Genomic DNA, 21,140 nt, shown 5'->3' with positions numbered 1-21,140 from the left:
CATTGCTACTGAGTGTTATCTTGAATATGCAAATTTTCTAGAGCCATCGTCAGCTGTGAATTTTGAGGATTTTTTTACAAGATATTTACAAGATATATTTTTTTGACAAAATTATATATATAACAATAAAGTTGATTAAATACAATTTATAATTTTATGTTTTAAAATTTTACCCCTAGCCTAAATCTTTTCTCCAGTAAAGAGAGACATGCATCCATTGAAGGACACTAAGATGTTAACGTTGAGTTTAAACATAACACTTCTTCCAAGTAAAGGATCAAGGAAAAAAGAAATAATATTTATAAGGAGTAAAATAATGATAAGGGGTAATATTGAAATGATGATTATTAATGAATTTTTTCCCCCAAAACAACTTACTTCCGCCACACCACAATCTAGTGTATTGGTAATAATTCATGTTTTTAAAAAAAATAAATAAAATCTTAATATCTCAAAAAATTGTACATTTTCTTTTTCTTTTTCCTTTTCAAGTTATATCTTTATTAAATACTTTATATAACTGCCTTAATAATGATAATTGAAGTTTTAATGCATCATTTTGTAAAAAAAAAAAGTAATAAATAAAGTAGATGTATAGTTAGAATAATAATTACAAAATATTGCCTAATACCTTATACTCCTTTGGTTCTATTTATAAGGTAAAGAGAAAAGAAAAAATTTGATCTTATTTATAAAATACTTGTCAATTTTTAATGCTCCTCTTTATATTTTTTTCCTTATTAAATGCTTTGAATAAAAATATCAGTAATGAGATTTAAAAATATTTATTAGGAGTAAAAGTGAAAACTTGTTAAATTTTAAAATAAATTTAATGAGGTTTAAAATTTTCCTTAATTTTAATAAAATATGTTGAGAATAACTTATAAATAGGACTAAAGTAAATATTTTTTATCAAGCAAAAGATGTCATATATAATAATCTAAAGCAAATATATTTTAAGAGTTAATTAGGACACCAAATTACCTCAAAAAAGTCTGAATTAAACGTTGGGAGTAGAAATATGTGCAGGGATAGTGTATGTGGATTGGATGTTATGCCATGATTTTTCCCTTGATAACTTGTGCTGATCGTATCAACAAATATTGTCATCAGTGGGTTGTTATGTTTGCTCGTGATATGAGAGTCTTTCACATTGCTTATTGCATAAACTTCACTATCGCTCTTTTTGTGTCTCAATTAGCAATATATCTTTGGTTTTGCTTTAATTAATTAATTGTTTGTAGCTTTTGTGTTTTCCTTATTTCTTGTTATTGTATTTTCCAGTATTGCTGCCCGGGTTAGTCGAAGTCATCTAGACAGCTTGAGCTTTTAATGTAATTTTTTTTTATATTTAATCATATTTGATTATATATATATATAACAATTAAACTATATTTTTAGTTCTTTAATTTTATATAAAATTTTATTTTAGCTCCTTAATTTTTTAAAGTATCTTTGTAGTTTTTTAATCTTAACACCGTTACTTTTATCCTAATAATTTTTTACATTAAAATTTTAAATATTGACAAAACACTTTTAAATGTTGACATATTGAGTTTAATCTTTTTAAAATAATAATAATTTATACAAAAAATAATTATTTGAGAATAACAATGTTAGAGTTTAAGGATTAAAAAAATACTTTACAAAATTAAAAAATTAAATTAAAATTTTATATAAAGGTAAAAAACTAAGAATAAATTTTAGTCTTTAAAAAACTGAGCTAGCGAATGAGAGTGTGAATCTTAAAAAATATATATGAATTAAAGAGAATGCCTTCTTTTCTCTCTGTTTTTTTTTTTTTTTAGATAGAAAAAGTGAATGCGTTCTTTGCCACACAATAGATGAACTAATTATCACTTCATGGATTAGGCTGTGTAGTTTTACTTGCTCGTTCAAATTCTTCCCTTGACATCATCCCAAGTTTCATGCTCATTTCGCATTGGATCAATTTATTTAAGATTAAAATAAAGTAATTTTAATTAGGTTAAATATGATAAAGCTTCTTAATCAAGAGCATTTATTTTTTTCCCCTCTAACAAATTAAACCTTTATAATTAGCATAATGTTTTTCCAGCAACTATGTGCTTGTTTGGATTAGCCATGGGAATCAATTAATTGTACGGAAATGTGACTTTGGTGAAAAAATCCAAACACCTCCATTTCGGCATAATTGATTATGTGACCCCAAATTACATTTTTGTCTAAGTTATGCTCACCAACTTATCAATTTCAATTATACCTGTATAAACATTTATTACTTGTCAGAATTTTTATTCTACCAAAGGTACACCTGGCTTTGTGTGAATGTGAGAACAAAAAGTGTGAACGGTGGAAAATCAATAAAGTAACTACTTTAGTACGTAGCTCGAGATAAAAAGAAAAGTTTTTTTTTTTTCAAAAAAAATGAAATAAGAATGTTTATTATATACTATTAAAGAGAACAAAACATTAAACGTGAAAAAAAACTGTAACATTGATTAAAAATATTATTAAATATTAATATTATAAAATTATAGTAACTTAATTTAAATTTATATTGTTTATCAATATATATGTGTTGAATAATTTTTAAAACAGTAAATGTATCATTATTATATTTTTATTAAATAAATCAAAATAAATTTAATAATATTATATGAAATTTTATTTACCATAAAACTCATGTCTTTTATTATCATTTATACATTAAAAATTAATTTTAATTAAAATTATCCAAACATCATAAATTTTATCAAAATCAATTTTAAAAAATATCATCCAAACACTATCACATTATAATATAATCAATTATAATTAAAATATATTATGTTAATCATTTTTTTATAATTAATTATACCCATTAGAAATCCAAACACACCCTATAATATTAAACTTAATTGAAATGATGTTTTGCTCTGATTGTAAACAAGCTTGCCCTTTATTTTCTTGTCATCTATTCCAGAGTTTAGTTGGTGTGAAATATTCTTACTTCCATTCGCATCATGATTTTTGGTTGTTTTGTATATGAAAAAGGATTTAAAGAGAAAGAAAAATTGAAGAAAAATATTTTTGCTTTATCTAGTAGATGATGGATAAAATGACAATTTTTTTTAGATAAAAAGCTTCCCATATTTACTGGGAAAAAAAACTTCCCTTTCCCCTTGTTTAGTCTCATTTTGTACTAAACAAGCATTTGTTCAAGAAAAAATTACATTTAAGTCCCACTCAGCAATTTAATTGTTAATGAACTTGAGAATAATTAATTATATTGAGTAGAAGTTTAAAATAATTCTCTCTTTGTTCAACTTACTCATGTCGATATTTTTTTCCTCCATCCATTTTCATCTTTGTGTTTCAACTTTATTCTTCAAAATCCGAAAGCGCGTGCGTATAATTTTAAAAGTTCTGTTCTGATAAGCTTTTTATTAAATTCTTTTCCAAGCTGGGTCGGATTCTCTTGATTGAATCCGAACCATATATAACCCATACAGTTTCGAAATCTACAAAGAATATTCTAATGTCCAAAGTAGTAGAATTCTTAGAGGATACGAAATAGAAAGTTTACAAGTTGGCCTTTAATTTCATTGATTTTTCTTCTTTGTATTCAGCCTTTCAATCCTTACTAACATTAGCTTCCATTATGTAATTTATAAGTCACTTGATATGTAGAATAAAATAGAATCCCAATATATTAAAATATTATATTTTTATGAATGAAAATGATACCAATATCATGACCACAAGACAAAATAAAATGTTGACTTTGACTTGAGAGTTTGGAAAAGCTCAAAGCTTAAATGTTGAATTATTGTCCTCTACCATGGATTAGAGGTATTAATAAGAGCTAGCTTAGTCGTTATAGAATTAATAACTTTTAAAGATCCCAACCCATAATCTTGCATATAATAAATTGATCACATATTCATATTTCTGAAATCAAGTTTTCATTATCAGGTTTAGGGTCGGTCTTAAAAGTCTACATAATTTTTTATTTATCTCTTTAACTATGTTAATACCTAATTTAAAAAATTATATCATTTTCATACATTAGTTTAAAAATAAAAATAAACTAAAAAATTTCAATCATGTTAATCTGTAATATTAGCCGTTTCAATCAAACAATTTTTAGCAATTTCATCCACAGGTTGACTGGAAAATAGAGAGAGAAAAAATATAAGGCCTAAAAGGCTAATTCAAGTTAGAGCCCGATCTTAAAAGGCTTAAAGAGGACCCGGCATAAAAATCCTTTCACTTAAAAATCTTCTTTTTTTTTCAAGAAATATATATATATATATATATATACACCATGAATAATGCTAAAATTTTCTATATATAATTCACTCACAGCTTGCATAGTTGGTCGCCCAACCCATGTCAAGTGTCAATACTGAACCCTAGCTACTTGCCCATACTTATAAAACTTCATACACTGATACTTTTTCCCCACTTCTTCGCTAAATTATATGTAACCTTCCAAACTTCTAAAATTCCAGTTATGTGGAGATAACTTTCACAACTTTAAAATTTTATAATAAACCCCTAGACTCTTCTATTCATATAAATAATTTTTTATTGTTAATTTGTTTGTCATCTTATTAAAATAATATAGTATGATGAGTGACTTGCATGCACGTGGCTTAAAGTTTAGAAGATTATGTATATGTAATTTAAAGTTAAAATTTGAAAGGGTTATCTACACATAAAAAATAAAATTTGAGAGTTTTTAGTCAATAACACAATATGCTCCAATTGTAAAATAACATAATGATTATTAGATGAGGATTATCAGCACAAACTAGTAAAATTTAGGGGCAGAAAGGTCAAGGAGTTAGTTGCACATGAATCAAATTTAAGAGCTTTGTATAATTCAGTTGGTGTTTTTATATTATAAAAGCGTCTTGTCATTTAGGAAAAGAATATGAAACCAATTGACAAGTTCTTGATGTAGTTGGTAGAGGAGTTGTATTAATTTAATCAAAACTTTTAAATATGAGTTTTGAATATGTAGCAATGTTTGGTGGTAAAGTTTTGGCTCAAAAAGATCTTAACCCGACTTAAGCTGAATTAGTTGAAATTTTGACTCTGGACATCATATGTTTAACTACCGGAATGGCAAGAAACACATGAGGCCAACCTCTTATCTATTAAGGTCCTTTATTTAAACTTTTAATGGGGGGAAAATATTGGATGTTGGCACATCATTCAGGTTTATATTTGAATACGAATATTGGATGCTGACATATACTCACTTCATTAAAAAATGTAAGATATTTTTTGAGAAGTTGAATGTTTAAAAATGTAAGGTATATTTAGTTTTTTGAATTATAATCATTATTTTTTTTCAAAAGTGCCCCTGTTGATAATAACTTTATATTTATTATAGAGTGTTTAATAGGGATAAATATGAAAAGATAGGGCTAGTTGAAAAGTAGGTAACTACTTTATTGAGAGGTGAGATTCGATTAAAAATGTTTTATATTTTTAAACGGAGGGAGTGTTGACTTGTTCAAATGCATATATTTTCATTAAAATGCCTTCTACAAATTTTTATAGTGAGTATTTTCATTAAAAAAAATCCTAAAAAAAATTGCAAGTGTATACCTTAAGGTGAGTCTTTATGCAATTTTAGCAATGTCGCACCCGAAAATGCGATGTGGACGGCGTGAGAGCGGAGGTTTCGGCCTTCAGAAGGAAAACCAAAGAAATGAGAGTTGCCACTAAGATTTTGAGGAAAATTTTGGGAAACCGTTTAAAGGTGGATAAGGGTGGTTTGCGAAAACAAAAAATAGGTTCGAGAGTCGATTGAGTGTGGGGAAGGTGTTAGGCACCCCACAACACCCGTTCATGAGAACGGTTACTTAAAGTTTGTTGTGCTCTGTTAATATAATTTTATAATTATTTTAATTATCCTCTTTATATTCATGTGTTTCAAAAATGATAAGAATTAAGCGAAAAATATTTATTTATTTAGGGGGAGGACTTGACTCAGAATCTGGCTCTAAGGCCTACGTACCCTATGATAGGAATCAAAGTCCACGTAGTTTGGGTTTGGTAATTGTTGGTGAAAATATTTTTAAAAAAAATTAATTAAAAATAATTCACTATTTTGCAAATAAAATAATTTCTGAAATTTTTAATATGTGTGTTTTAAATTGCAAAAATTAATTTAATTTCAATTATTTTCTCAATTTTTGAATTTCTAGAAAAGAAAAGGATTTAAAATTATTTTTTATATTTTATTATTGAGAATTTAATTGCAGTTCCTATATAGCCTTATTGGCTCATACGATAATGCAATTATTTTGAATATCTACAGCGATTTCAAAATCTCTCACAATAAAAGAGTTACATTTATTTATATGTTAGTAATAATTTATTCAAGCATGCATATATATGTTTTTAGAGAATTTTAATCATCATACCTGTAAAGCCTTATTGACTTTTACGATAATATAATTATCCTAAATATCTACGGAGATTCAAAATCCTCACACCATAAAGGATTAAATATTATATATTTTAAATATATTTTAATACATAATTGTATAATTCATATTTAAATGTAGAAATCTTAATCGTTATACGTGCGAAACTTTATTGACTCTCACGGTAGTACGATTATCCTAGAGGTCTATAGATATTCAAAAATTTCATATGACTAAAAGGTTTAATATATTAAATTACAATTTAAATACATTAATTTGGTTGATTAATTTTTCTAAATTGTATTATATAATTATTTGCAAAAATCATTTATTTATTATAAAAACTGAGAATCACTATATTTGTCAGGACTTATTATTTTACACGATGAGGTAATTAATTTAAGTCGTTATGGAGATTCTTGAAACCTCACATGAGATTTAAATAAATTATTAATTTGAATTATAAAAGGAGAGTTAATTTTTTTAATATATACGTTTTGCTCTCATATCTGTGAAATCTTATTGATTTACATGATATGAGATCATTTTAAATGCCTGCAAAAATTCTTAATATTTCTCATGACAAATAAGTAACAAATAAATATATACTCTCTTATTTTTATTGGATTTCAATTATAGAGTTCAAAATACCTAAAAATGGAACTCCCTTCTGGTGATGACATAATGCACATGCAAATAGATAAAGAAGGTAGAGAATCATGTTGAGACATTACAAATAGATAAAGGGCCTCTATCAATATAGGGATCAACGCCAATCCACCACATATCTACATATCCTTTTAGGCTAAAAACATATTAAAAAAAGCATGTCTAATAATCTCACTAATTTTTCATTATCTGAGATAAAATTATAATGAGATCATGCTCAAAATCAAATCAGGCTAGTTATGATAGCAAGCAAAAATTTTATTTATAATCTTCTTATCATTCTTCTTCACACTCTTGCATCCATTAAGCCATACATGAACATATGTAAAATTTTGCAATACTCACAGCAAGAATACCTTCAAAAAAAGCCAAATTCCATACCCAAAAAAAATTCTAATGAATTGCAAGCATCTAAACGCTCAAAGAGGCAAATGTCAACCTTTTGTTTAGAAATTTTTTTAGGGACCCCAGCACTAATCAAAGCTTTAAAATTTGTTTGGCAACAACAAACTGAAGTCAAATATAAAATATCCAAATTTAAAAACAAGCAGATTAAAGAACCTGAGCAGCACGTCTTCTTCCTCCGCTCTCAGAAAAAACGCAGGTCCTTTTCTCCTTTTTTCCCTAGCCACTTCTACGTCTGATCTTTGCCTTTATTCTCTTCTCTTTGTCTTTTCAGAAATCTCCTCTCTGATTTCGGTTTCTCTCTATCTCAATTTCCTCTTTCCCCCCGTTTAGTTTCCTCAAATCTCCTGGCTTGCTCAGTCTATGTTTTTACGTTCAATTTTCATGTCCCTTCCCTCTGTCTCCTCTCGGCTTACTCAGTCCCTGCTTTTTTAGAAAAAGACTCGCCTCTCTCGGTCTCTTACTCCTCCTCTCCCACTCTTCTTTTCCAAAAAAAAAGGCTCGTCTCTGTCACCTCGTCTCTTGCCTCTGCTTTTACCTTTCTCTTTTCCCATCATTGTGTTTTTTTTCCATCGTCTCTCTTCTGTTTTTTTGCTTTCTCTTTCTAGATCTTCCTCTTGCATTGAAGGCTGTCTATGCTTTCCTTCTCCTTCGTTCTCTTCTCTTCTTCTTTTCCTCTTCTTCCCACCTTTTCCTCTCTCGTTCTCGGTTTCTCTCTCTCAGTTTTCAACTCAGTTTCTCGTGGTCTTTCCTTCCTCTTCTTGCTTTGTTTTTCTTCTCCTTTCCTCTGTACCTCTCTTCTCCAGTTTTCATTCGTCCTCCTGCTTCCGTTTTCCTCTCAGCCTTTTCTCCTTCTTATCTCAGCTCTCTTTTTCACGTCCTTCAGTCCTCTCCCTCTGTTTTTACATTCTTCAGTCCTCTCTTCCTTGTCACTATTTTTCATCTCTCTCTCATCTCTCACTCTTCGTCTTCTTCTCATTCTCTATCCTCTCTCAGACTCTCTCCTCTGTCTCTGTTATCCTTTCTCGTTCTGTGCCTCTCGTCCCTAGTTCTTCGCGTGTTCTCCATCTCTCCCTCCTCTAGTCTTCCTCTTTCCCTCGTCTCTAGTCTTTCTCTACTCCCCCTCCATGCTCTGTTTTTTTTTTCATTTTTTACCTCTCTCTCATGCACTCCTTTTTTTTGTTTTTCTTCACCTTTTTTTTCTCTCGGTCCCCCCTTTTTATAGGTACAGAGTGTGATTAATAAGTTTTAAACCTTACTAGATCCTGCTTTGGAAGTTTGCACAGGAGATGGAAAATCGATTGTGTGTTTTAGATTATTGCATGCAGCCACATTCTCGTGCCTGTGTTCCTGCTCTATTTGCTCGTGTGTGTTACTACTGTCTGTGTGCGTTTGGTTTGCTCTTCTTTTTTGTGTGTATCAGCTGGTGTGTCGGGTTCTGTTTTTGTGTTCACTGTGCATGTTTGCTTCTCCCTGGTTTGCTACTGTGTTTGCTTACTCTGTGCTTAAGCTTTGTACGTGCATGTCCCTTTTTTCAGCAATTCTTTTTTTTAATGCTTTTTTTTCTTTTTTTTACTAATTAGATTAAGGGAGAGAAAGAAAAGTCTAATTTTAATATATATATATATATATATATTTAAATGAAAAATAAAAAGATTTAAGGAAGGAAAATTTAAAAATAGTTGAGTCTCAAAAAAATTGATTCCCAATATTTTGAATAGTTGGGATAATTTAGGAGAGATTTTAAAAGATTTAAACAAGATTTTTTTTGTTAAGATTATTATATTTTTTTAAAATATAATCCTAAAAAAGGATTAAATTTTCTTTTTGTATTTTATTTTTTTGGGTTATTTATTATTATTTTTTAAAAATGTCTGGACAAAATACGGTATTTACAAGTAATATGTAATTTTCTTTATAACTTGGGAAATGTGAATATAAAAGAAAGGGTTAAATGAAAAATAGGCTCTTGAACTACAAATTTGGAATGTCTGAAAATCTAAACTCACTTTCAGTACAATATTTTTTTTAACTTTTAAATAATACAATTTAACCCTTCTGTTAACAAAACATTGACTTTAAATTTTACCCAAGAAGGAAATGACAAAAAGAAACTTCAAAAGTTAGTTAAAGGGACAAAAAATTGCAATAAAGGATCCATAAATTATGAATAAAGACACAAATAATTCTAAAAAATGACCAATAAAATTTTATTGGTTATTTTTTTATAATTTTGAGGCCCCTTTTCATTATTTTCTAGTTAGCCAAGGGTAAAAGATAACTCTTGTTAATTATAGAGGATAGATTACATTGTTTTTAAAAATTAAAGAAAAACATTATATTAAAAATGAGTTTAAAATTTCAGAAACTTTTGAATTTATAGTTTAAAGATCAATTTATCTCTTTATCTAAAAGAAAACTAACTCACCCATGTATCGAATAAGATTACCTTTAATAAAAAATTGATGAGATAGTAAAACTTTTAATTTTTTTAAGTTTGTCTTAGTTATCAATTTAGTTTTTTAAGTTTAATTTTTATTGATTTATTCTTTTAAATTTATCTTAGTTATCAATTTGGGCTTTATTATTTAAATAAAAAATAACATTGTTAAAATTGGTTGGCACAGATAATAGAATATTAGTGGCAACTATGTAGATTAATGAAAACAGTGAATTTATTTAGGTAGAGAAAAAAAGACTCAGAAAATTAAAAAAAATAAAAGAATAAAATGCAACATAAGAAACTAGATTAATAAAAATTAAACTAATTTAAGAATTAATTTATTTTCATTTAGCTAAACGTATATGTCAAGTCTTTAAAACACTTTATACACTAAAATAATTTAAGAGTAAATTTGTGTTTTAAAACTCAAAGAACTAATATGATAATTTAAGTAAATGTAGGTACTAAATCAATAAAAAATAAATTTAAGAAACTAAATTAAAAATTGAGATAAATTTAAAAGATTAAAAAGTTCTATTATCCCAAAATTATCTGCACACAATCAAAAATAAAACTATAAATGCCATCCCTCTCGCATTAATGAGGTGCCTATTTCCATTGAAACTTCCAAATCAAGGGACCATTGTTGCCCTCTGGTTTATACGCTTGTTTCCTTGAAATAATATTTTTTTATTTGTTTTTAATTACATTAGCTGAACACTATTTCCATCGCATCTCACGTTTTCTTTTTACCCAACTTGTATCTGAAATTTACAAAAACTAAAGTAGGAGCAAACTAGAATCCAAATAAAACGAAGTGACCAAAACAAAAGTAGCACCAAAAATTTGAAACCCAGAAAGCAGCAAGAAAAAAGTGAAAAGACACATAACGACAAATAAAAAGAGAGCAAAGGAATTTGACAATAAACAATCACAGACATCTGGGGGTCTATGCAAAATTATTTTTAATCATAGTCATTTTTTACCAGGACATTTTTTTTAAAAAATACAAAATTATTTTGTTGTACAATGATAGAATACAATGACATCATATAATTTATATAATTAACTTTATTTAGTGAGATAAAGCTTATTGTTATTGTGCAAAATTATTTTGTATATAAAATATTACAAAAAAAGTATATGTTTCAAATCCTGTAAATAATATATATATATATGAGCTATTAAAAATCAAGGGAGAATTTCAGTTAATGATCACTATAGAAAATTAATTTCAGGATGGTCTATTTTTTTTTCAAAATTTTAGTTTAGTTTAGAAGAGAAAAGTTAAAAGAATTTTGATGGTAAAAAGATTAAAATATCCTTCACTTTTTATGTAAAATCACTAGTTATTAATTTTCTTACTCCACATGTTAATTTATGAATATGAGTTACAAATTACATGAGTTAATATATTAATAATTATATAAGACTTGACATTAGTTGTTCAATCATAAGCAGCAACATTAGTTATTAAATTGCTAACTTTATTCGTTAATTTACCAACATCAGTTGTAAATTACCGACATTTTTTGCATACTAACATCAATTGTAGATTATTGATAGGTCTTATAATTTACATTTGATGTTAGTAAATTAATAAGTTAGCAAATTAACAACTAATGGTATTGATTGTTTGACAAACGGATATAATTTATAAATGATATTGGTAAATCAATGAGTACAGTGAGAAAATTAATAATTAGTGATTCTACATAACAAGTGAATAGTATTTTAATTTTTTCACCGTTGAAATTTTTTAACTTTTCTTTCTTGAACTAAACTGAAATTTTAAATTTTTTTTGAATTTACTTAAAATTAATTTTTTATAGTGATTCTTAATTAAAATTCTCTCAAAAATTAAATTGTTCATAGAGCTACAACTTTGTGTTGGTTAAAAAAAAAATCTCAAATTCTATGCAATACAACATAGACCACCTATAAACTTAATCAATATCAATATACAAAACTTTAAGAAATTATACTGTTCATAAATTATAAATAACACTACCCTGAATATTTTCATGAGGCGATCTTAAATTAAGAAAATTAATGAAAATGAGTTAAATTATTGTAAAGATTACAGGGTAATGTGTTGGCTATTGGCTGACATCTAATTATTGCGTTGCGCTTGGAGGAAGGGGTGAGGGTGGGGCCTTGTTTGCTTGATGAAGAGGAATGATCAAAATTTCGGTGGCAGACTTTGCCCCAATCACAATTTGAAAGGAAACTCGCATCTGCTTACCTGCCTTTCAAAGTCAAGCCACCAACGAAAAAGAAAACAAACGCGCCTCTCGAGTGTTCCGAAAAGTTAAGTCAAGACAAGCATGCCACCCAAAATCCACGACACAAAGTTATTCCCTTTCCTCGCTCTTTCACAATTTTTAATTCTCCAATCACTTCATCAAAACGTTTTCATATTAACAACTAACGATAATTTTCTTTTATAATTTTGAGAAATTTATATGTTCTTCACTTTTTGTGAGGCACCGAAAGTGTACCCTCCTAGTAATAGAATTTGGATACAGTAAATGGCATAAACACTCATGATACGGTAACAACAGTCAATTTAATTAAATAATTTTGTCATATATACAAAAAAGACACCAAATCTCACCTCTCAGACCATATTAGATTAGTGATTGTTGTAAATTGTTGGAAGAGATGACATATGTGATGGGTGTTTTGATAATGAGGATTATTAAAATTAAAAATTTTAAAGAAAAATGTATCTTGATGAATGATAATTTTTAAATGTTGATAAAATTCAATGACCATAATTAAGATACATGTTTGGTGGGTGAATTTAGACTCTAAAGTGATTTCAAATCCTAGAATTTTAATTATTTACATCCTTAAATGCACTTTTTCCCCAATATTATGCTTGGCTCAGAGAAAAGGAGCTAGATAAAATGTGAGAATAAAAAAAGGAGGGAAGAGAAAAATTGAGGAATGTAATTTTTTTTCCTATGCTTCATTGAGTGAGAGAAAATGAAAAAAATTATTAATTTTATATGTATAATAATAACCTTATTATTTATAGAAGAATATTTATATATAATAACATTTAATATTTTAACATATTATTTATATAATTTCTATTTTATATGACTAATTAAATAAAAATATAATTGTAAATTCTTTTACTCAATGCCAGCAAAAAAATATTTTGTCCTATTTTAATTTTATTTTTTTAAATTATTAAATACATAATAATCTAAATTTTAAAGTAGAGGGAAAATTAGTATGATAATGGAAGAAGGCAATGAGTAGAAAACAAAAAGATTCATGTCTACATTTAAAAGTTGAGTTTTTTATTCAAAATTTTTCTATATTTACAGAGAAAAGTTAAAGATAAAAACATGTGAGTCTTGTTTCATTTTTCTTCTTCTTTTTTTCCCCTCTCGTTAATCAAGTAGGTTTCTCTCTACCTTTTTCTTTTCCTATTTTTCTCTCTTGCCATGCGCAATATCTGTGCTAATATATTTGAATAATTTATATTCAAAATTTTTATTTTGTAATTATATTTAAATTTTTTATATATTTTAATATATATTAATAATATGTTCTAATTATTTACAACTTAAAAATTTTTTAAAAAACAAATTCACTTTTTATAATGATAGTATTGTATTTATATTAAAATATCTAAATGATTTTTATTCATATTATAAAAAAAATTCATTTGACATTTAATTAATTAAAAAGTAGAGATAATTTTGGTGCCATTTTTTAATTAATTAATAATTAATAATAATCTGTATTATCTTATCATCAAGAAAATATACTCTTTCAATTTAAAAATAAAAAGTAATTTTAATTGAATAACACTCTAATAAAATACAACTAACACCAAATAGAATGTTTTTTTTAAAATAAATAAAAAATGACTGATTTATTAAAAATATTTTTAATAAAAATATATTAATTATATTTTAAAATATTAAAAATGTTTTATATTTTTTAACATATAAAAAAAATACTTTATTTTTCAAATGAGGAAGTATTATACATATCTCATGTCACATCTGTGCGTCTATATAACGTATGTGAGTGCGTGTGCGTGTATATATATTGTATAGAGAGGGACCGTTCACGCGCAAGCAAGCACCGTCACCGTGAGGGGGAAGGTCTCTTGGCTTACTTTGGCTTCTTCGTTCGTTGTCTTCGATTACAAATTTACAACTTGTACAGACTTCCGTACTAATTATACAGGTTTTATCACCACGACTACTCATCTTCTGGAATTTTCTCTTGTTTTCGTTGCTTGGCCTCTTCGTTTTCTTGAATTCCTCCGATCTATCTGATTCCGTTCCATGGCGACGATCGGGCACAACAACATCAACGCCAAACTGGTGAGCGACTCTTGTTTCGTTTCCCTTTTCTCCTTTTGCTGTTTAATTCAGTTTCGGCGATGATTTTAGGTTATGATACTGAATTTTTGGAATTGTTTAAAACCAGGTTCTCCTTGGGGACATGGGTGCGGGAAAATCCAGCATCGTTTTGCGTTTTGTCAAGGGTCAATTTCTTGAATTCCAGGTTATTTTACCTCCTTATTTATTTATTAATTAAATCGGAAAGTACTTGCATCTAACTTAGAAGGATTTCCGTGTTAGTTTGCAGAAAATTTTCCCTGGATTTGTTACATATAGTGATTTCGTGAATTACGTTACCATGACGAAAGATTGTCACATCTTGTCCTTAGATGATCAATGCCGCGTTGACCTAAAAAATTTTTTTGGAAAAATAAATTTCTAGTTGCATTAACCGAATGGAATCAGGATTCTGCTGGCTAGTTTTTGAATGACATTGATTTCAAAGCTATAATAGGTTGAACGAGAGAAGCTTCAGCTGGTTATAGTAATTTACAGCCTAGTTTGCCTGGTGTTTTCCTTTTGAACGGGAAGGGAAGATATTAAGTGTTGATTGTAGTGGTTTTTGACCTCAAATTGATATTTTGTTGCTCAAGTAAAAAGGAAGGGGGGAGAAGGAGGGCAATTTGTCTTCTCACTACCATAGTATGCATATTAATAGTATTGGCCTTTTTTTTGGCACTGAGGCCTGATATATTGTGCCAAAGCCTTACGCAAATGAAATGATACCTGAAGATTCTTTTGCTGAATGTATTTGATCTATTGCACTAACAGGAATCTACAATAGGGGCTGCATTTTTCTCACAAACATTGGCAGTAAATGATGCAACCGTGAAATTTGAGATTTGGGATACTGCTGGACAGGAGAGGTACCATAGTCTGGCTCCCATGTACTACAGAGGTGCTGCTGCTGCTATCATTGTCTATGACATTACGAATGAAGTATGATTTTCTTCCCTTGGAACGTTTAGTAATGTGTATTGAAAGAGTAATATTGTTATTCATCAATTAATAGTTTTCTTGGATGTGCTTCTATGTTCAAAATCCCTTTCTTGTTTGTATGATTTCATATTGGAAACTGTAAATGATGATTTAAAAAGTTATTGCAGCCTATTTGCGCTTCTTGATAAGCACTAAAGTACAATTGTAATCCTTTTCTTTTCTTTTTGCGATGTGGATGACTGAGTACTTCAAGTTGTTTTTTCCTCTTCTTCTATTCTTGTATCCAGGATATGGATTTCTTGACTGAAACTGAATTCTGTCTCCAGTTATTTACGTTGTGTTTTTGCTCCTTGGGTCCTGGAAAATACTAAATTCTAGGCAAAGTTGCTAATGGGTGCAATGCATGCTTAGGACATACTACGAATTGCGTCCTTATCCATATTTGATTTGCATACTTAAAGAATGAATATTAGCAAAAATCAGACCCTCTAATTGATGAATATGGAAAGGTAGGGAACCCCAATCCTTGAATTTGATGGACAAAACCTTCTAAATAAAAATTAGCAAAGTGTATAGTTGCAGATTTTGAGTTTGTAAGATGGAGCCTTGAAAACTATTTTTTCCTTGCAACTTGCTGAAAACAAAGTAACATGAATCAATATAGTATTTTCACAAAAGTTGAGAAGACTCAATCTGCTAGGAGGGTTATCCCTGCATGTGTTTGGATAGGTCTAAGGCAGTGCATTTTAAATTGTTATGCTTTGTTTACTAAGGCTAGTTCTACATCTCAATTACAGGATTCATTTGTACGAGCCAAGAAGTGGGTCCTAGAACTTCAAAAGCAAGGTATATGGTAATTGCCATGAAGATTTCTTGTGATTTACGTCTCTCTTTATCATAAAAAAGAAGAAAATTTCTTATTCTTGGTCCTTTCTTTATGTTATGGATGTGATATAATGCTATACTATTGCGTGGAGATATGAAGGTTGTAGATTACAAAATGAAAATCAGAAAATTGATGTTTCATATCCCTGGTACTGGTAGCATTTGAATTCCAACTGTCTGTACTAATGGACAGAGCAATCTTGTTTATAATTCGCATCCTTTTAATATCTTTTTTTGGGGAATGGTTTATTTTGTTTTTGCTGGAATTAACTGTCAAGATAAAACTGTCATTTCATTTGAGAATAGAAAAGCATGAAAGTCCATATAAACAAATATCAGTAGCCATTGGTTTTCACACAAATATAAATCGCCTTCCGGAGGGAAAATGTGGGAGACTTTCAGAGTAGATTGCCAGATTCCCAAATCACACACTCATTTTGATGTGTTTTACAGGGAATCCTAACATGGTTGTGGCTCTTGCTGGTAACAAAGCTGATTTGGAAGATAAGAGGAAAGTGACAGCTGAAGTAAGTATTGTTACATATTCAAATTTTCTTATTACGGCATGTAAGCTTTTAACATCTAAATTTTTGAACTTTGCAACTTTGCTAAAACTATTTTTTTTGACCTCACCTAATAGAATAAGGTTTGTTGTTGTTATTTTGGTAAAGTTGTTTTTGTTTCCTCTAGAGATTTAAATTTGACTGGTTTAAATGACAGGAATTTTGCGTCATGTTATTATTATGTTTTATTTTTTGGGTTTTGTTGTCCATCTGAGTATTGCAACTGATGGTGTTACTTTGATGATTGTTGGCATTTGAGTTGTCAAATAAATTTCCTATAGCCCCTGGCTTAACACATTTGGACTTTTTTTGGGTCCTGGCTGTTAACTATTCTGAGCTAGGAAGCATGGGTACTTGCATAGACACAACATCATTCAAAAGGATACAATGACATGACGAAATCTGAAGTGTCTACATGTAATTTAAACTGTTGTGTTGTGTCTACTATGAGTACTTGGCAGGTTTCAGACAGAACTCTTGATTTAAAGTGTAGTGCTACATTTGTTTTAGGCTTCTTGAGGGATAGCTCTAGACGTTGGCTCTGAATATCCACCAAAACTACTATTGAAGTATGAGGAACCATTTGCTGGGAATCTGGATTGTCTGATGTGCAGTCCTGACGTTCAATTCTTTTGTTTCCTTTTTCCTTTTTTTTTTGTTTTTTATGTTTTTTTTTTCCTTTGTTTCTTGCGCTAATCTTGGCCATCCTTTCTTTTTCCCTTTTAGTTTTGAAAGAAACAAAAAATAAACTAAAGAAAGCCTTCTAACTTTCTCCAGGTAGACAAGTAACTAGATGTCTGTTCAGTGAAACTGTATTTATCCTACTTTTCATTTCTTTTCAAAATAAGGGAAAAGATTTATGGTCAAAATTCAGCCAAAAAAAAAAAAATGGAGAGCCAGTATCCTACATGTTTGCATGCCACAACCGGCATCCTTCCCTATTTGTTTGGTTAATCACTGTTAAAATGACAATTCTGTTGACAGTCAGCTTGTTGGAGTTATATTCGGTCTTACAATATAGTAAACACAACTAAATAAACTCTAACCCTATTCCTTTTAATCAACTGATTTTGCTTTAATCAAAATTTCGGTAGTTTGGACTTTAAATTTAGTTTTGTTGCCTGCAGATTCTGGTCTAGAATAATTAATAGTCTATACCTATGTCTACTAGAAAAGTAGCTTTAATTTTTCAAATGGGTTTCCTCATGAATAAAATTTGGCGAAACATTTTGAATTATTTTTCATGATTGATGGATACACTTCCTGCATTTCAGCTTTGTTTCTAGCTAAGAAACTCCTTTGTTGTCCCTTTTGCAAGTGCAATTTTGGTAATCTGTTTGTCATTGAAGGTTTATGCATGGTGAATCTGACATGAACTTGTTGGGTAGTTGTGTCTTTTTCATAAACTTGTGCTGTGCTAATTCCTAAAACATCCATTCTCGATGGCAAAGGTTCTTTAATTTGAAATATTATAAGGTGCTTTGCTCTTCCATGATTGATAAATTGTGGGTCTTTATACAATATATTTTCAAATTTTGTGTGCAAAATACAATTCCTTGGAAGCACCAACTTACAAGTTTTATCTCATTGGCATCGCAGGAGGCACGACATATGCTGAAGAAAATAATCTATTTTTCATGGAAACATCTGCCAAAACTGCAACCAATGTAAACGACATGTTTTATGAAATAGGTGGGATCCATTTTCTATGTTGAATACTTTGTGCTGCTTGATGATGATTATGAACTGTCCTATTTTAATCATTTTCTTACCTACTTTATTTCTTTAATTAAATTGCTTTAGTATAATTCCAGTGTAGACAGAACCTCAATTCAAAGAAATGAAACTTTCTTTTAGAGGAAGAACCTTTGTCCCCCATACTTCTGCTGGGCAAGATTTTGTGGTTATATTTGCAAGTTATTGGAATTTAAATTAACATTTTATGGTATTGGTTCTGGGACTTGAAAGCAATTATCAGAACCTAATCACATGATCGGACATTTAGCAATGAATCTCGGGTTCAGTTTATTTAAAACACTGCTTTGCTTAGTACTCCCTCAAGTCCCATATGCTAGTAACTTATTAGAAGAAATTGATGGTTTTTTTTTTTTTGGTAACTTGTTTTGCATAAAGGGGGATCATTAATTAATTGCTTTCAATTTTATCCTCTTACAATTTTCTATGAGCAAAGTAAAATGTTACATAAGAGAGAGAGTGCTTTTAAAGATTTTGCATTTAGTATAGATAAATTGAGGAATTTCTTTGTTCTCTTTTTTTTTTCCCAAGACAACAATAATTTAACTCTCTCTCTTTGATTCGGGTGAAATAGTAAAAGTGACTTATATATATGACCGGAGGGAGTAATGTTTTGGCTCCTCCTTGGCACAAACTTTTACTTGTTCCTTGACCCATTTCTTATTATAATGTATTTGAATGTTTAGTTGGCTTAACATGTCTACCGGTTTCCGATGACATGAAATCACATTTATTATATCTTGGTTTGGAGTTCGTCTTCTAAAGCATGCGAATTATTTCTGATAAACTGTGCTGCTTGACTGGCAATTTGGTTGTGTAAACAGCAAAGAGGTTACCGAGGGCTCAGCCTGCTCCAAACCCGGCAGGGATGGTGCTTGTGGACAGACCTGCAGAAGGATCCAGAACTGCTGCATCTTGTTGTTCCTAAAGCATTGGTGTTGTAATTCTTCTTCCTTTAACTTAGCATCTTCCGTGTTTTCTGTGGCTTGTCTTTTGCACTTCAGTGGCACACTCTTGTTGTAGCTCCCTCAAGTAGTAGCATGGGCAGTGTATATATAATACACAAGCGCCTTGGAATTGAATACTTTTGGTGGCTTGATTTGTTCAATACATGGGGTGGATGGAATACATGAAACTCCCAGCTTTCTGGCATCAAAACGTGTGTGAATGAATGGCTTCAATCTTTTTATTAGCTGCAAGATGTTTGAATTTTAATTTATCATATTATTCTTGACTAGTCATTGGATAATTTCTTCGTTGATTTTACGGTTTTCAACTAATTATTATTATTATTTTTTGGTTAAAAAGTCCATATATATAAACATATAAAATGATAATTTCAGACCAAAGAGGCTCAGATCAATGAATCTGAAAGCCCAACCTGAAAGTATTACGAACAAGGACCAATAAAAAACATAAACTTGAAAAACTGAAACCAAATAAACCTGAAACTGATGAGAACAGCTGCTCCTTAATTAGATTTGCCCAAGCCAGGATCATGCAAATAAGGGGAAGAAATAAAAATAGAAAGGGTGGCTATGAGGAGGAAATAAGTAACCAACCCAAAGGTAGGCCCATAAGACATTTTTGAAGAACCAGCAAGCAACGCGTCAGATCTCTAAAAGAGAAGCGATCAAGATGCATGAAAAGATCCCTTAGGATTTGAAAGACCAAAGCCCATAAAAAAGCTTTGGATTGTTTTTTAAAATATATGCTTTTTGAAACATCAGGGTAGATAGTACTATTATAATAATTTTTTTTTTTTTAATTCAACATACTCTATCCGGTTTCTTTTATAAGCATCTGTTGACTACTTTACTTGTATTAAGGGAAGTGTTAAAAACTTTTATATTTTTTTCCCAATTGCCCTTAATCATGCTAGATAAAAAATGAGAACTTTTTCTCAGCATTAGAAGATGGGTAGAGTTGCAATTTTGTATATGACTTGTAAATGGTTACATTAAATTTTGGAACTAGTTGTGTATTGAAGACCGATAAGGGTGGTCTTATAAATAAAACTGGTGTGAATATATGACTAAACTTGAAATACTTTTACATACACACTATGTTTTGACTGGAAAATTTAATGAAGACCGTCCGTTTACTTTTAATGCACTGTGCTTGATCTAGTTGTTATAATTTGATCATTATCCAATGATGTTCAAATTAATAAACTATCTCCATAAAATCATGCTTTGACATTTAAATTAATAAAATATTGTATTGAAGAACTTGCATCGCATGGAATTGGAAGGTAGGGTTTCGTTGATGACTGGTTAATGTGGTGTCATATGATCATGTCCAATCATATTATTAGCAAAATATTCATATTCCTCATACCAAAAAATTAAAAAACAAGAAGAAGTCATTCTTTGTCATTAGCATTAAAAAATAAAAATAATATATAAAGTCATGTTATTTATAAACAATGAATTGTAAGTATAACTTATCTCAACAACGGGAACTCAAATAAATCATACAATTTATGAAGTATAAATAATATTTCTTTTTTTTCCTGTCTTTACACAAAGTATCAAAGCTGCAGTGATGCTAATATCTTTTTTATTTAATAAAATACTTCTCAGAAACAATTTTTTGCCATCCCACAAAAAAAGGTTCGTGATGCATCATTCTCCCAAATAATCACATTTGGGAGAGGGAGTGGGGGAGAGTAAAGGCAAATGGTGGCATCAATCTT

The 21,140-nt window shown here is 29.3% G+C and overlaps 1 protein-coding gene across 1 annotated transcript; it reads left to right on the top strand.

Annotated features, from left to right (window-relative positions):
* Positions 1 to 14,011: 14,011 nt before the first annotated feature.
* Positions 14,012 to 19,634, top strand: LOC129302988 (ras-related protein RHN1-like). Its single transcript, XM_054941956.1, has 7 exons — positions 14,012 to 14,279; positions 14,386 to 14,463; positions 15,072 to 15,239; positions 16,037 to 16,085; positions 16,578 to 16,655; positions 18,290 to 18,379; positions 19,267 to 19,634. The coding sequence occupies exons 1-7, from the start codon at positions 14,241 to 14,243 to the stop codon at positions 19,368 to 19,370; spliced, it is 606 nt and encodes a 201-aa protein (XP_054797931.1). The 5' UTR covers positions 14,012 to 14,240; the 3' UTR covers positions 19,371 to 19,634.
* Positions 19,635 to 21,140: the final 1,506 nt, after the last annotated feature.

This window comes from Prosopis cineraria, unplaced genomic scaffold, assembly GCF_029017545.1.
Source record: "Prosopis cineraria cultivar Desert tree isolate PC_DT_omini unplaced genomic scaffold, ASM2901754v1 PC2, whole genome shotgun sequence".
NCBI lineage: Eukaryota > Viridiplantae > Streptophyta > Magnoliopsida > Fabales > Fabaceae > Prosopis > Prosopis cineraria.
The sequence above is the reverse complement of the archived record's forward strand: the minus strand, read 5'-3'. Positions and strand labels throughout refer to the sequence as shown.

What these genes read in the sequence shown, in the direction of transcription:
- LOC129302988 (XM_054941956.1), top strand. Translation starts at nt 14,241, where the DNA reads ATGGCGACGATCGGGCACAACAACATCAACGCCAAACTG. An exon ending in TCTATGACATTACGAATGAA is followed by an intron (nt 15,240 to 16,036) that starts GTATGATTTTCT and finishes TCTCAATTACAG; the next exon opens with GATTCATTTGTACGAGCCAA. An exon ending in CGACATGTTTTATGAAATAG is followed by an intron (nt 18,380 to 19,266) that starts GTGGGATCCATT and finishes TTGTGTAAACAG; the next exon opens with CAAAGAGGTTACCGAGGGCT.